Source organism: Narcine bancroftii, chromosome 4, assembly GCF_036971445.1.
Source record: "Narcine bancroftii isolate sNarBan1 chromosome 4, sNarBan1.hap1, whole genome shotgun sequence".
Classification (NCBI taxonomy): domain Eukaryota; kingdom Metazoa; phylum Chordata; class Chondrichthyes; order Torpediniformes; family Narcinidae; genus Narcine; species Narcine bancroftii.
In genome coordinates, this window is record NC_091472.1 from 125,724,833 (window position 1) to 125,738,050 (window position 13,218).

Genomic DNA, 13,218 nt, shown 5'->3' on the forward strand with positions numbered 1-13,218 from the left:
TTCTGGCTACCTGAGATGCATCGTTGACTGGCAAATACATCGACCCCCGTAGATCTTGCGGATTGATCTGCTGGAGGTGATTGGTATCATGGAGGGTCCATTGACACAATGCATCACGTGATGAAAATGTACAGCAACTTTAAGTTGAAAGTGATAGAAATGGCCAAGAAAACCAGCAACTGTGCTGCTGCAAGAAAATTTGATGTATATGAGAAGTTGTTAAGAGATTGGAGGAAGAAAGAAAAGACTTTAAGAAAAATATGAAAAAGGTAATGTTCTTTGAGAAAAGGAATCACTCATTGGCCAGATTTGGAAAATCATGTTGTAGAATGGGTACGTGAACAGAGGCAAGATTGCTACATGGTCACCTGAAATAGAATAAGAACATTTGCACTGCAGTGGGCAAAGTCGTACCCAGACCTCGGTGATAATTTTGAGGCTACAATCGGCTGGTGCAATCATTTCATGAACAGGAAAAATCTGGTATTACGCCAAAAATCAAAAATTGCACAGAAACTAACAAAAGATTTTGATCATTGTAATTGTTATAAAGTTGTAAGTTTTCACCAGTTTATTATAAGAAACCAGCAGAAACACAATTTGCACTGGCAAACATCAGAAACATGGATGGAACCCCCATGAATTTTGGCATGATAGGCAATAGAAAGGTGTTAAAACTATGCAAACCAGAAGTACAGGTCACAAAAAAACTAGGGACAAAGTTAAGACCCATGGTAATCTTCAAAATTAAGCTGAAAATGAAATTTTCATGCAGATATTTTTGTACATTTTCATGAAAATGGTGTAAAGCTATGGATAGACAATGTGTTGAACAGGAGGCCAGGTGGTTTACGCAAAGAACTGAGTTTGCTGGTCTGGGATATGTTTTGTAGCCACTTAACTGAAAACACTAAAAGTAGATTAACTCTACATAATACTTAAATGGCAGTTATCCCGGCTGGTTTGATGTCTATATGCAACCTCGCAATGCCTGCTTGAACAAACCATTAAAAGACCATGTGCGCAAGGAATGGAATACATGGATGTCGAGTGCAGAAAAGTCATTTACAAAAAGTGAGCCGATGTGTGCTGCATCACTTGATGTGCTGTGTAACTTCGTGCTCAAGGCATGGGGCAAAGTTAAAGTAGAGCCTGATAAAATCGTTTAAAAAGTGCGGTATCTGTTGTGCAATTGATGGCACGGAAGATGATTTATTGTGGGACATTGACAACGAAGCTGAAATTGCCTCATCAGATACATATGATGACTGTTAGAACATTGAGAGTAGGGATGTGGTTGCCGCCATCTTTGCTTCAGACGATGGTAGAGTGATTTTGAAGGGTTCTAAATGTGTTGTTTGCAGACAATGATATCGATTTTGAAGGGTGCTAATTGGGTTGTTGTTTTCAGTGAAAATCTGTCACAGTCAGGTTTTATTTTTGTTTTTCAAGGGTTGAATTTTACACTGAATTGGTTTTTCAAGGGTTGACTTGTATGCCAGATCAGTGCAGATTGGATTTCGAGCTGAATTTAAGGTCTCAAAAGTATTCTGAGTAAATACTGATGCAAAAAAAACATTTAACATCTCTGCCATCTCTTCTGGCTCCATACATAGCTGACCACTCTGATCTTCAAAGAGACCAATTTTGTCCCTCACTATCCTTTTGCTCTCAATATCCCTGAAGAAACCCAAAGCATTTTCCTTTATTTTGTCTGCCAAAGCAACCTAGTGTCCTCTTTTAGCTCTCCTGATTTCCTTCTTAAATTTTTTCTTGCATTAAAAAAAAAACTCCGCAAGGACATAATTTGCTCCTTGTTGTCTATACCTGCTGTACACCTCTCTCTTCTTTTTAACCAGATCTCCAATATCCCTTGAAAACCAAGGTTCCTTACGTCTGTTAACTTTGCCTTTAATCCTGACAGGAACAGACAAACTCTGTACTCCCAAAATTTCATCTTTTGAAGGGCTTCCACTTACCTCGCACATTCTTGCCCAATAACAACTTATCCCAACCCACACATTCTAGATCCTTTCTCATTTGGTCAAAATTGGACTTTCACCAATTTAGAATCTCAACCAGAGACCCAGACCTATCCTTATCCATAATTAACTTGAACTCCATTATGATTGTGGACCCAAAATGTTTCCCTACATCTGCCTGTCCTGTCTTATTCCCGAATAGGAGACCCAGTATTGCATTGTCTTGAGTTGATACTTCTATATCGGTTTTGAACACATTCAGCAAACAGCATTTAAAGATGTTAATTAACAACCAGTGTATTGATGTGCAAATTAACTTTGGTGCAGATGTTTTGTGATGTATCATGACGTTCACTGTAGTAAGTTCAGCTAGACATAATGACCAAAGCCACCATCATTCTTAATGACCTTTTCTGGTGGCATTTCACTTATATCCATGTAAATAAAGGGAAAATAAGTGCAGCTACCCATCATTCTGGTCAGCAATGAAAATAGGCCATGTCTAAGGAGGAGAAAGGACTGAGGCAACCAGGTTAGATAGGAAATGTGGGGGGAACGGAGAAACATAACACCTTCAAAGTCAGCCTCCCTTGACAGGAATTTTCAGTAGGTCAGTAAACAGGGCGGCACAGTTAGCATAGCGACTAATACAATGCTATTACAGTTCCAGCAACTTGTATTCAAATCTGGCACTGTTTGTAAGGCATTTGTACATTCTCCCCATGTCTGTGTGGATTTCCTCTGGAAGTTCTGGTTTCCTCCCACCCTCCAAAACGTATTGGGTTTGTAGGTTAATTGGGGTGTTTAGAGGGCATTGGCATATGGAGAGGATGGGGTTGTTACCATGCTGCTTGTCTAAATTAAAAAAAAGAAACACAAAGATATCCAACTTCTCCCCACCTTCACTGCTGTTTAACAAGGTGTTTTTGTCTCCATTCCAGTTCTGGCATAAGGGTACCGACCGGAAATGTTAGTTGTTTCTCTTTTCACAGACACAGCCTGATCTGCTGAGTATTTTCCAGCATTTTCTGTTGGAAAATTATTTTCTGCATCATTTTAAATTTTTTGCGACATTCTCATGATTTTTACTGATGCAAGACCGTTACCTTCAGACTTTCGGAAACAGAATCCAGTATTCAAATTGTCATGGCAATTTTTTTCACTGTAGCCTTTAAGCATCGAGTCCAATCAGGGCATCAATACTGGCAAACAACTTGTGACCGGCTAACCCATTACTCGTGAATTATTAATCTGGACTGATGGATAATTAGTTTACTCTCTTCTTTCTTTGGCTTGGCTTCGCGGACGAAGATTTATGGAGGGGGTAAAAGTCCACGTCAGCTGCAGGCTCGTTTGTGGCTGACAAGTCCAATGCGGGACAGGCAGACACGGTTGCAGCGGCTGCAGGGGAAAATTGGTTGGATGGGGTTGGGTGTTTCCTCCTTTGCCTTTTGTCAGTGAGGTGGGCTCTGCGGTCTTCTTCAAAGGAGTTGCTGCCCGCCAAACTGTGAGGCGCCAAGATGCACGGTTTGAGGCGATATCAGCCCACTGGCGGTGGTCAATGTGGCAGGCACCAAGAGATTTCTTTAGGCAGTCCTTGTACCTTTTCTTTGGTGCACCTCTGTCACGGTGGCCAGTGGAGAGCTCGCCATATAACAGGATCTTGGGAAGGCGATGGTCCTCCATTCTGGAGACGTGACCCACCCAGCGCAGCTGGATCTTCAGCAGCATGGACTCGATGCTGTCGACCTCTGCCATCTCGAGTACTTCGACGTTAGGGATGAAAGCGCTCCAATGGATGTTGAGGGTGGAGCGGAGACAACGCTGGTGGAAGCGTTCTAGGAGCCGTAGGTGATGCCGGTAGAGGACCCATGATTCGGAGCCGAACAGGAGTGTGGGTATGACAACGGCTCTGTATACGCTTATCTTTGTGAGGTTTTTCAGTTGGTTGTTTTTCCAGACTCTTTTGTGTAGTCTTCCAAAGGCGCTATTTGCCTTGGCGAGTCTGTTGTCTATCTCATTGTCAATCCTTGCATCTGATGAAATGGTGCAGCCGAGATAGGTAAACTGGTTGACCGTTTTGAGTTTTGTGTACCCGATGGAGATGTGGGGGGGCTGGTAGTCATGGTGGGGAGCTGGCTGATGGAGGACCTCAGTTTTCTTTAGGCTGACTTCCAGGCCAAACATTTTGGCAGTTTCCGCAAAGCAGGACGTCAAGCGCTGAAGAGCTGGCTCTGAATGGGCAAAACTAAAGCGGCATCGTCTGCAAAGAGTAGTTCACGGACAAGTTTCTCTTGTGTCTTGGTGTGAGCTTGCAGGCGCCTCAGATTGAAGAGACTGCCACCCGTGTGGTACCGGATGTAAACAGCGTCTTCACTGTTGAGGTCTTTCATGGCTTGGTTCAGCATCATGCTGAAGAAGATTGAAAAGAGGGTTGGTGCGAGAACACAGCCTTGCTTCACGCCATTGTCAATGGAGAAGGGTTCAGAGAGCTCATTGCTGTATTTGACCCGACCTTGTTGGTTTTCGTGCAGTTGGATAATCATGTTGAGGAACTTTGGGGGACATCCGATGCGCTCTAGTATTTGCCAAAGCCCTTTCCTGCTCACGGTGTCGAAGGCTTTGGTGAGGTCAACAAAGGTGATGTAGAGTCCTTTGTTTTGTTCTCTGCACTTTTCTTGGAGCTGTCTGAGGGCAAAGACCATGTCAGTAGTTCCTCTGTTTGCGCGAAAGCCGCACTGTGATTCTGGGAGAACATTTTCGGCGACACTAGGTATTATTCTATTTAGTAGAATCCTAGCGAAGATTTTGCCTGCAATGGAGAGCAGCGTGATTCCCCTGTATTTTGAGCAGTCTGATTTCTCGCCTTTGTTTTTGTACAGGGTGATGATGGTGGCATCACGAAGGTCCTGAGGCAGTTTTCCTTGGTCCCAACAAAGCTTGAAAAACTCATGCAGTTTGGCATGCAGAGTTTTGTCGCCAGTCTTCCAGACCTCTGGGGGGATTCCATCCATACCTGCTGCTTTGCCACTTTTCAGTTACTGCATAAGCACTATGCCACCATTCCCAAGGTTTTCTCTAACTCTTTGTTTATGCATATCATTTGAACTGTAAATAAATTTAGCTGTACAACGTAATCTAGTGGTAAAATTATTCTGATAACCAGTAGGTTAGAGCAGCCATTTTCAATGGGGACCCTACTACCCTCTGTGGACTACAGCACATTTAAGTAAAAGTTTTATTTTATTTTCATCTCAAGTAACAAATATTTTTTAATGTTTTTATATAGCTTGTAGGAGAGAAGTTCAGAAGAAATCAAAACCTGACTGCTTCACAGGGAAGATTCCTAGGAAGGCCATAGCTAAAAAAAAGTTGAGAATGACTGGGTTAAAGGATGTAGATGTCATCTATCAATAAGCAGTTTACTGTGACCAAAGTTAGTTATTATATTTAGATTATGTCAGGGTAAATAACTAGAGAAATTATGCCACTGAAAGTGAGAATTTGATTCATCCCAGACCCTGAAGAAGCATTCTTTTGTCTAACGTTGTGAGTTTCTATCCTATTTACAAGTCGTAATTTATTCCACGGTGGAACCAGTATTTTCTGCTCTACTTGAAGAATATGAACTAATGCATTCAAAGACAGAAAATGTACTTTATAAACAGATCTATAATCACATAAAATTGATGAATCATCAGCCTTGCTATAGCTCGGAAGACCCTCAAGAGTGGCTTTAAGACAAAGCTACACTTTGTATGGGGCCATAGGAGATGGGACTTCTACCTAGGGAGAAATTAAACACCTACCCAATTCTGACATCTCCTTAGAAATAGGTGCAGGGGTTGACATTATAAACTGTCAAGCCTCCTGCACTATTCCATAAGAACTTGGCTGATCCAATCTTGGCCTTAGTTTCACTTTCCTACCTGTTCCCCATCACATTTATTTTCCCTATATTCCCAATATCCATCTCAGCCTCAAATATGGTCATCTGAAATATATTGCATCATTTAAAATCCTTAAACAGTAAAAACATATGTCCAACATATCTCGCCTGTGAAGTTAATAACAATAGGGAAGTGCCTGACCCAAGGTGATAGATAATCATCAACACTGCAGAGTGAATTGTTCTTGGAATGGGAACAAACTGGAATATAATATACAGCTGGGCCATAGCATTGTTACTTACAGCAAGAAAAGCGGGGCTAATGCCCACCCAACAAACTTTCCAGAACAGTCCTGGTGAAAAGCCCACCATTGTCCGGATATCATTGCAGAATTGCTGGACTCCTGAAAAAAAAGAAGGAAAAGGAGTGAGAATTGCAAGAACAAGTGAAGGTAATGACTGTAAAATATTCTCAATACATTCAGACAATGGCAATTTTTTTTTGGTATTCATTTTGAAATAGCAATATTTGCTATTTATGTTTTTTTATGTTTTGTACAGAACATGCAGAGTATGGGTGGAATTGGGCTATATCTTGCAATGTTACATGGCACAGGATGTAGGAGAAAATCAGGTTAATATTACATTCTAAGAGCTTTTACACGTTATCTCGATTTCTGCCCTCTAGTATTTGCATACATCTAATACTATTTTAAAACATATTTTCTCATATCTCCCATAGTTGTAATACTAGGTGGAATCAAACCACCATCCTCTCTTGATGTTCTATTGTGTGGCTGTCTTCATTAAAGCCAGCTGAAATATATTTATTCAAACAAAGCCTAGAATGCTGATCAAAGCACAAACAGCGGCGTTATACTTAAAAAATGTAATAATTTAATTATACATTGAAGTTAACATTGAAAACAATGTTGAGATTATTGTATAATTTTCATTGTGGTTTTTAATAAGAGGGAATCCCTATTTAAACTTGCATTTTACTCTTGTATAATTAGTTTATTCTTGTGATCTTGTCATGCATTTGTATTTGCTCACTCTTGCTCTCCTTTTCTCTCTTTGAATGACTCTCTTCTTAAACATCCACTGGAGGTCAAGGGAGTGCAAAGTGTGCAGAGAAACACACTGGGTCTAGAACAAGCATAGACTGAAATATTTAGCAGGAGAACAGATTATTTACATCAGGGCATTGCCATTTAAGAGGCCAATGTCTGCCCTGTAAGCCATCTATCAGTTCTGGTTAAAAGGAAGTCCATTTGGATTAGCAAGTGACTACCACCAAAACATTAGCATAGTATTTTAAGATGGACTACGAGTCCTTCCACCAGCTCCACAATATTCCTCATGGGTTAGATGCCTGCTGTTCAACTTCGATATGAGTTACAAATGCAAGGATCAAAGCAGAAGATCTGAGTGTAATCCAAGGACAAATTTACTGCAACATGTTTTTGCTTCATTTTCTGAACTTTTATTTAACCTAACAAAGAAATTGATATGAATGTGGATCCCTTACCATAAAACCAGGACACTGCAATAGATTCTAATAATACCACAGCAATCAGGCAGGGGCCAGATCCAAAATCTTCCATCAATTTGACCACATATGCTCCTCCCTGAAAAATTGAATTACATTTCATATTAGGCCAGGATTATAAATAAAATTGTTAAGGGGTTGTTTGTGAATGCACTGTTCTTTCAACTCAGAGAAAAAGTCTTGAATGTAATTATGGAGAAGAATAGGTCTGGGTCTCAGGTTTAAATTCTAAATTGTTGAATGGTCAATTTTGAGGAAATGAGAAAAGATCAAGAAAATGTGGATTGGGATAAGTCATTTTCTGGTAAGGATATGCGAGGTAAGTGGAAGAACTTCAAATATGATATTTTGAAAGTACAGAGGTTGTATAATCCTGTCAGGATTAAAGGAAAAGTTAACAGGCAGAGAGAACCTTGGTTTTCAAGGGATATTGGGGATCTGATTAAGAAGAAGAGAGATGTGTACAGCAGGTATAAACAACATGGAGCAAATGAGGTACCTGAGGAGTATAAAAAAATGCAAGGAAAAGCTGAAGAAGGAAATCAGGATGGCTGAAAGAAGACATGAGATTGCTTTGGACAATGTGAAGGAAAATTCTAATGGTTTCCATAGATATATTAAGTGCAAAAGGATTGTAAGGGACAAAATTTGTCCCCTTGAAGATCAGAGTTGCTGATATATATGGAGCCAGAAGAGAGGGAAGGGTTAAATGTTTTTTTTTTTTTTTTTTTTTTTTGCATCGGTATTTGGTCAGGAAACCGGCACAGAGTTGTAGGAAGAAAGGAAAACAGGGAGATCATGGAATTTATATAGATTAAAGAAGAGGAAGCGCTTGCTGCCTTAAAACAAATAAGAGCAGATAAATTCCCAAGCCCAGACAAGATATTCTCTCGGACCCTGAGGGAGGCTAGTGTAGAAATTGCAGGGGCTCTGACAAAACTATTTAAAATGTCCTTACCCATGGATTAGAAGATAGTTCATGTAGTTCCATTGTTTAAAAAATGCTCCAAAAGTAACTCAGGAAATTATAGGCCAGTGAGCCTGACATCAGTTGTAGGTAAATTATTATAAGGTGTCCTAAGAGAGTGCATATACAAGTATTTGGATAGCTTGGAACTGATCATGGAGAGTCAACATAGCTTTGTGCGTGATAGGTCATGGGGGTTGGTGAATGAGAGGCTGTGGATGTTGCATGCATGGACTTTAGCAAGGCTTTTGACAAGATCCCTCATGGGAGGACAATCAAGAAGATTCAGTCACTCAATATTTATGGTGGGGTAGTAAACGGGATTCGATATTGGCTATACGGGAGATGCCAGAGAGTGGTAGTAGATGATTGCTTCTCAGGCTGGAGGCCTGTGACTAGTGATGTGCCTCAGGGATCAGTGCTGTTTGTCATCTCTATCAGTGATCTAGGCGCTAGATGATAATGTGGCAAATTGGATCAGCAAGTTTGCTGATTACACAAATATTGGAGGAATTGTGGACAGTGAGGAAGGCTGTCAAAGCTTGAAAAGCGATCTGGACCAGTTGGAAAAATGGGATGAAAAATGGCAGATAGAATTCAATGCAGACAAGTATGAGGTGATGGAAGGTCAAACCAAGAAAGGACATACATGGTAAATGGTAGGGCATTGAGGAGTGCAGTAGAACACAGGGATCTGGGAATACAGATACATAATTCCCTGAAAGTGTCATTGCAGGTAGAAAGGGTTATAAAGAGAGCTCAAGGGCAGCCTTAGCAGGTCACAATTGGAAACATTTTTGCAGGGACCCAGGTTCACTGCCCAGGTCTGTAGAATCTTCGAGATATAAATAACATATATTATAGACTTTATATCTCTATGGTAGAATGGAAAACAATCAATATGTACAGTTAAAAAGTACATGCGAGTTAATGGACCAAATGGATCTAAGCACATTTTAATATAAAATTGCATACATATAAGCCTACAAGTAAACAAATAAAAAGTTTGTTATCTTGGGCGATCCGGTATTTTGGAGGTCATTATTTTGGAGTTCTACCGCACTCATCAATGCCCTACCATTTACCACGTATACCCTTTCTTGTTTTGTCCTTCCAAATTTCAAAATAAATAGTATAAACAAACACTAATTACTTTTTAAGAATTCAGAAGAAAATTAAAATCATTGCTGTTCTCTATAACACCTGCAATCTGGTGTTAGGTGTATGTTGCAATGTATTGTGTGTATTTGACAAGACTAGATATTACCCTAGCACAGGGCCCCTTAGGTGCAGGGCCCATTTGGGAGCAATTGGTTCAATTGGCTTAAAGCTGGCCATGAGAGAGTTTTTGGCTTATTGGCCTTCATACATCGACGTATTGAGTACAGGAGTTGGGATGTTGTGGTAAAGTTATTTAAGACATTGGTGAGGCCAAATTTGGAGTATTGTGTGCATTTGGTCACCTAACTACAGGAAAGATATGAATACAATAGAAAGAGTGCAGAGAAGATTTACAAGGACTTCAAGAACTAAATTGTAGGGAAAGGTTAAATAGGTTAAGACTTTATTCTCTGAAGCACAGCAGAATAGGGGAGATTTGATAGAGGGACCATGTGTAATAGTCAACCCCTATTTTTTGGCCCAAAAATCGAGTGTTTTCTGTATGAACCATGTAAAAGTCGACCCACCGCCCACAATTTTTGGCCCAACCACCTGCCCATCTGAGCTCCTGTAGCCCAATCATGAACCCTTGCCCTAGATGCCTACACAATTTTCAACATAGGTGCACTTAAGGATGTGTGCTCAGCCCACTGCTCCACTCACTATACACTCATGACTGTGTGACCAGGCACAATTCCAGAGCTATCTACAAATTTGCCGATGGCACCATGATGTCACAGATGGGAATGAGGAAGCATACAGGAGGGTGATAGATCAACTTGTTGAGTGGTGTAACACCAATGACCTTGCGCTCAACATTAGCAAAACCAAGGAGACGATTGTGGATTTCAGGAGTAAGTCAGGAAAACACAATCCAGTCCTCATCGAGGGCTCAGTAGTGGAGAAGATCAAGAACTTCAAATTCCTGGGTGTCAACATCTCTGAGGATCTGTCCTGGTGCCTCCTCATCGATGAAATCACGAAGAAGGCTCGCCAGCAGCTATACTTTGTGAGGTGTTTGAAGAGATTTGTTATGTCACCGAAGACTTGAAAACTTCTACAGGTGTACCACAGAGAGCATTCTGACTGGTTGCATCACTGCCTGGTATGGAGGTGCCAATGCTCAGGAAAAGAAACAACTCCAGAGGGTTGTTAACTCAGCTTGCGTAATCACAGGCACTGGACTTCACTCCATCAAGGACATCTGCATGAGGTGGTGTCTTAACAATGCAGCCTCCATCCTCAAGGACCCCCACCTTGTGTCTCTGAGCTTGTCTCCTGTACCTTTTTTCTGATGGTAGAGTGAAGAGGACAATGCCCTCTTCACTCTACTATCAGAAAAAAGGTACAGGAGACAAGCTCAGAGACACAAGGACAGCTTCTTCCCCACTGCCATCAGATTCCTGAATGATCAATGAACCAAATATATTGCCTTACTTTAACTTTTTGTGCTCTATTTTTATTTATTTGTCTAAGGTGGTTTATATGAATGTTTGCACTATAAACGTTTGCACGGTGATGCTGCTACAAAACAATTAATTTTGTGACTGGTTTATGATTCTGAAAAACCTCAGTGTTGCAAACTAAAAATGCCGCAGTGATATGGAAAGGTTATGATACTCAATTATGAAAGTGGTGGTCTTTCCTTTGCCCCTATCTGGAGCTATACCTGGGACTGTTGTATCTATAGGGTACTGCAGTCTACTGCAGATGCCAGTTGTCTGATAGTCCCAACTGGAGATCATTTTCAAGATGTCTTTCATTCAGGATAGGTGGAAGGTACAAAATTGAATGGCCCAAGCTCTGAGCTGTTGCAATATTGAACTGCTTAATTTGCCTCCAATTTGCCGATGGTGAGCAGGGTTCCCAAAAGGCTGCAGGCACTGATGACCACCTGCTTTGGGGGTTTGGAACCAAGGACTTATATAACCATATAACAGTTTATGGCATGGAAACAGGCCATCTTGGCTCTACAAGTCCACGCTGGTTCACTCAAACAACTCCACTAGCTCCCCCCACCTTACTTCCTCTTATCCATGTATATATCTAGCCTCCTCTTAAATGAAAGAATTGACTCTGCCTCAACTATTTCCTCTGGAAGATTATTCCATTCAGCCACCACTCTTTGAGTGAAGAAGCATCCTCTAATGTTTCTCCTAAAATTTTGCCCCCTTACCCTCAACTTGTGTCCTCTTATTTCAACCTCCCCTGCTCTCAGGGGGAAGAGTCCACTTGCATCTAGTCTATCTATTCCCTTCATAATTTTAAACATCTCTATCAAATCCCCTCTCAACCATCTACGTTCCAAAGAATAAAGTCCTAACCTCTTCAATCTTTCTCTGTATTCTAGGTATTTTAAGCCCGGCAACATCCAAGTAAATCTTCTCTACACCCTCTCCACCTTATCTATATCCTTCCTATAATTTGGAGACCAGAACTGAACACAATACTCCAAACCTGGCCTCACCTATGCTTTAAACAGTCGCAGCATCACTTCCCAGCTCCTTTACTCTATGTCATGATTTATGAAGGCTAACATACCAAATGCCTTCTTAACCACCTTGTCAACTTGGGAATCCACCTTCAAGGAATGCTGCACCATAACTCCAAGATCTCTTTGTTCTTGTGCATTCCCCAATGTCCTCCCCTTTACTACACATGTCCTATTTTGATTATTTTTACCGAAATGAAGCACCTCACACCTCTCTACATTAAATTCCATCTGCTGTCTTTCAGCCCAACTCTCCAGACAAACCAAATCCCTCTGTAATCCCTGAAAATCTTCCTCACTATCCACCACTCCCCCCATTTCCATTTCATCTGCATATTTACGTATCCAGTTAACCACCCCATCATCTAAATAATTAATATAGATTATGAACAACAGGGGATCTAGCACTGATCCTTGTGGTACTCCGCTCGTAACAGGCTTCCACCCTGACAGACAGTTGTCCACAATGACCCTCTGCTGTCTCTCCTCCAGCTACCTCTGAACCCATCTTACTATGTCTCTATTAATCCTTAGTGACTGAACCTTCCTTACTAACCTTTCATGTGGAACCTTATCAAAAGCTTTGCAAAAATCCAGATAGACTACATCAACTGCCCTACCTTCATCCACCTTTCTCGTCACTTCTTCGAAAAACTCAACAAGGTTTGTCAAACATGACTTCCCCTTCACAAACCCATGCTGGGAGCTCCTGATCAATCCCTGCTTATCTAGATATTTGTACACCCTCCAAATCTCCTCTACATCCTTTCCAGAAAAAAAGATCAGCCCATATAATTTTCTTCAAATCTAGCCTTCCCCCACTCAAAGACCTTTAACCTCGGACCTGACATCACTTTCCATATTTAAGTTGAAGCTAATGGACCCATGATCACTAGATCCAAAGATCTCACCTACGCACACTTCCGTCACCTGCCCTATTCCGTTCTCTAACAATAGATCTAACACTGCCTCCCCTCTAGTAGGCACTTCAACATACTGCTGTAAAAAGCCATCCTGCCCTCTCACTGATTATGTTTCCCAATTAATGTCACAAAAATTGAAATCCCCAACTATCATAACCCTATTTCTACTACACATCTACTACACATCTTAGCTATTTCCCTGCACATTTGCTCTTCCAGCTCCCTATCCTCTTTTGGCAGCCTATAATATTTG

General features: G+C 41.0%; 1 protein-coding gene across 1 annotated transcript in view; it reads right to left on the minus strand.

The window, feature by feature from the left end:
- The window catches only part of slc6a4b (solute carrier family 6 member 4b), a 73,358-nt gene that overhangs the window by 26,131 nt on the left and 34,009 nt on the right, over positions 1-13,218 (minus strand). The window contains exons 10-11 of the mRNA XM_069932753.1: positions 7,403-7,502; positions 6,175-6,275 (exon numbers count right to left, since the gene is read on the minus strand). Coding sequence (XP_069788854.1) covers positions 6,175-6,275; positions 7,403-7,502 — 201 coding nt within the window. The remainder of the gene's footprint in view (positions 1-6,174; positions 6,276-7,402; positions 7,503-13,218) is intronic.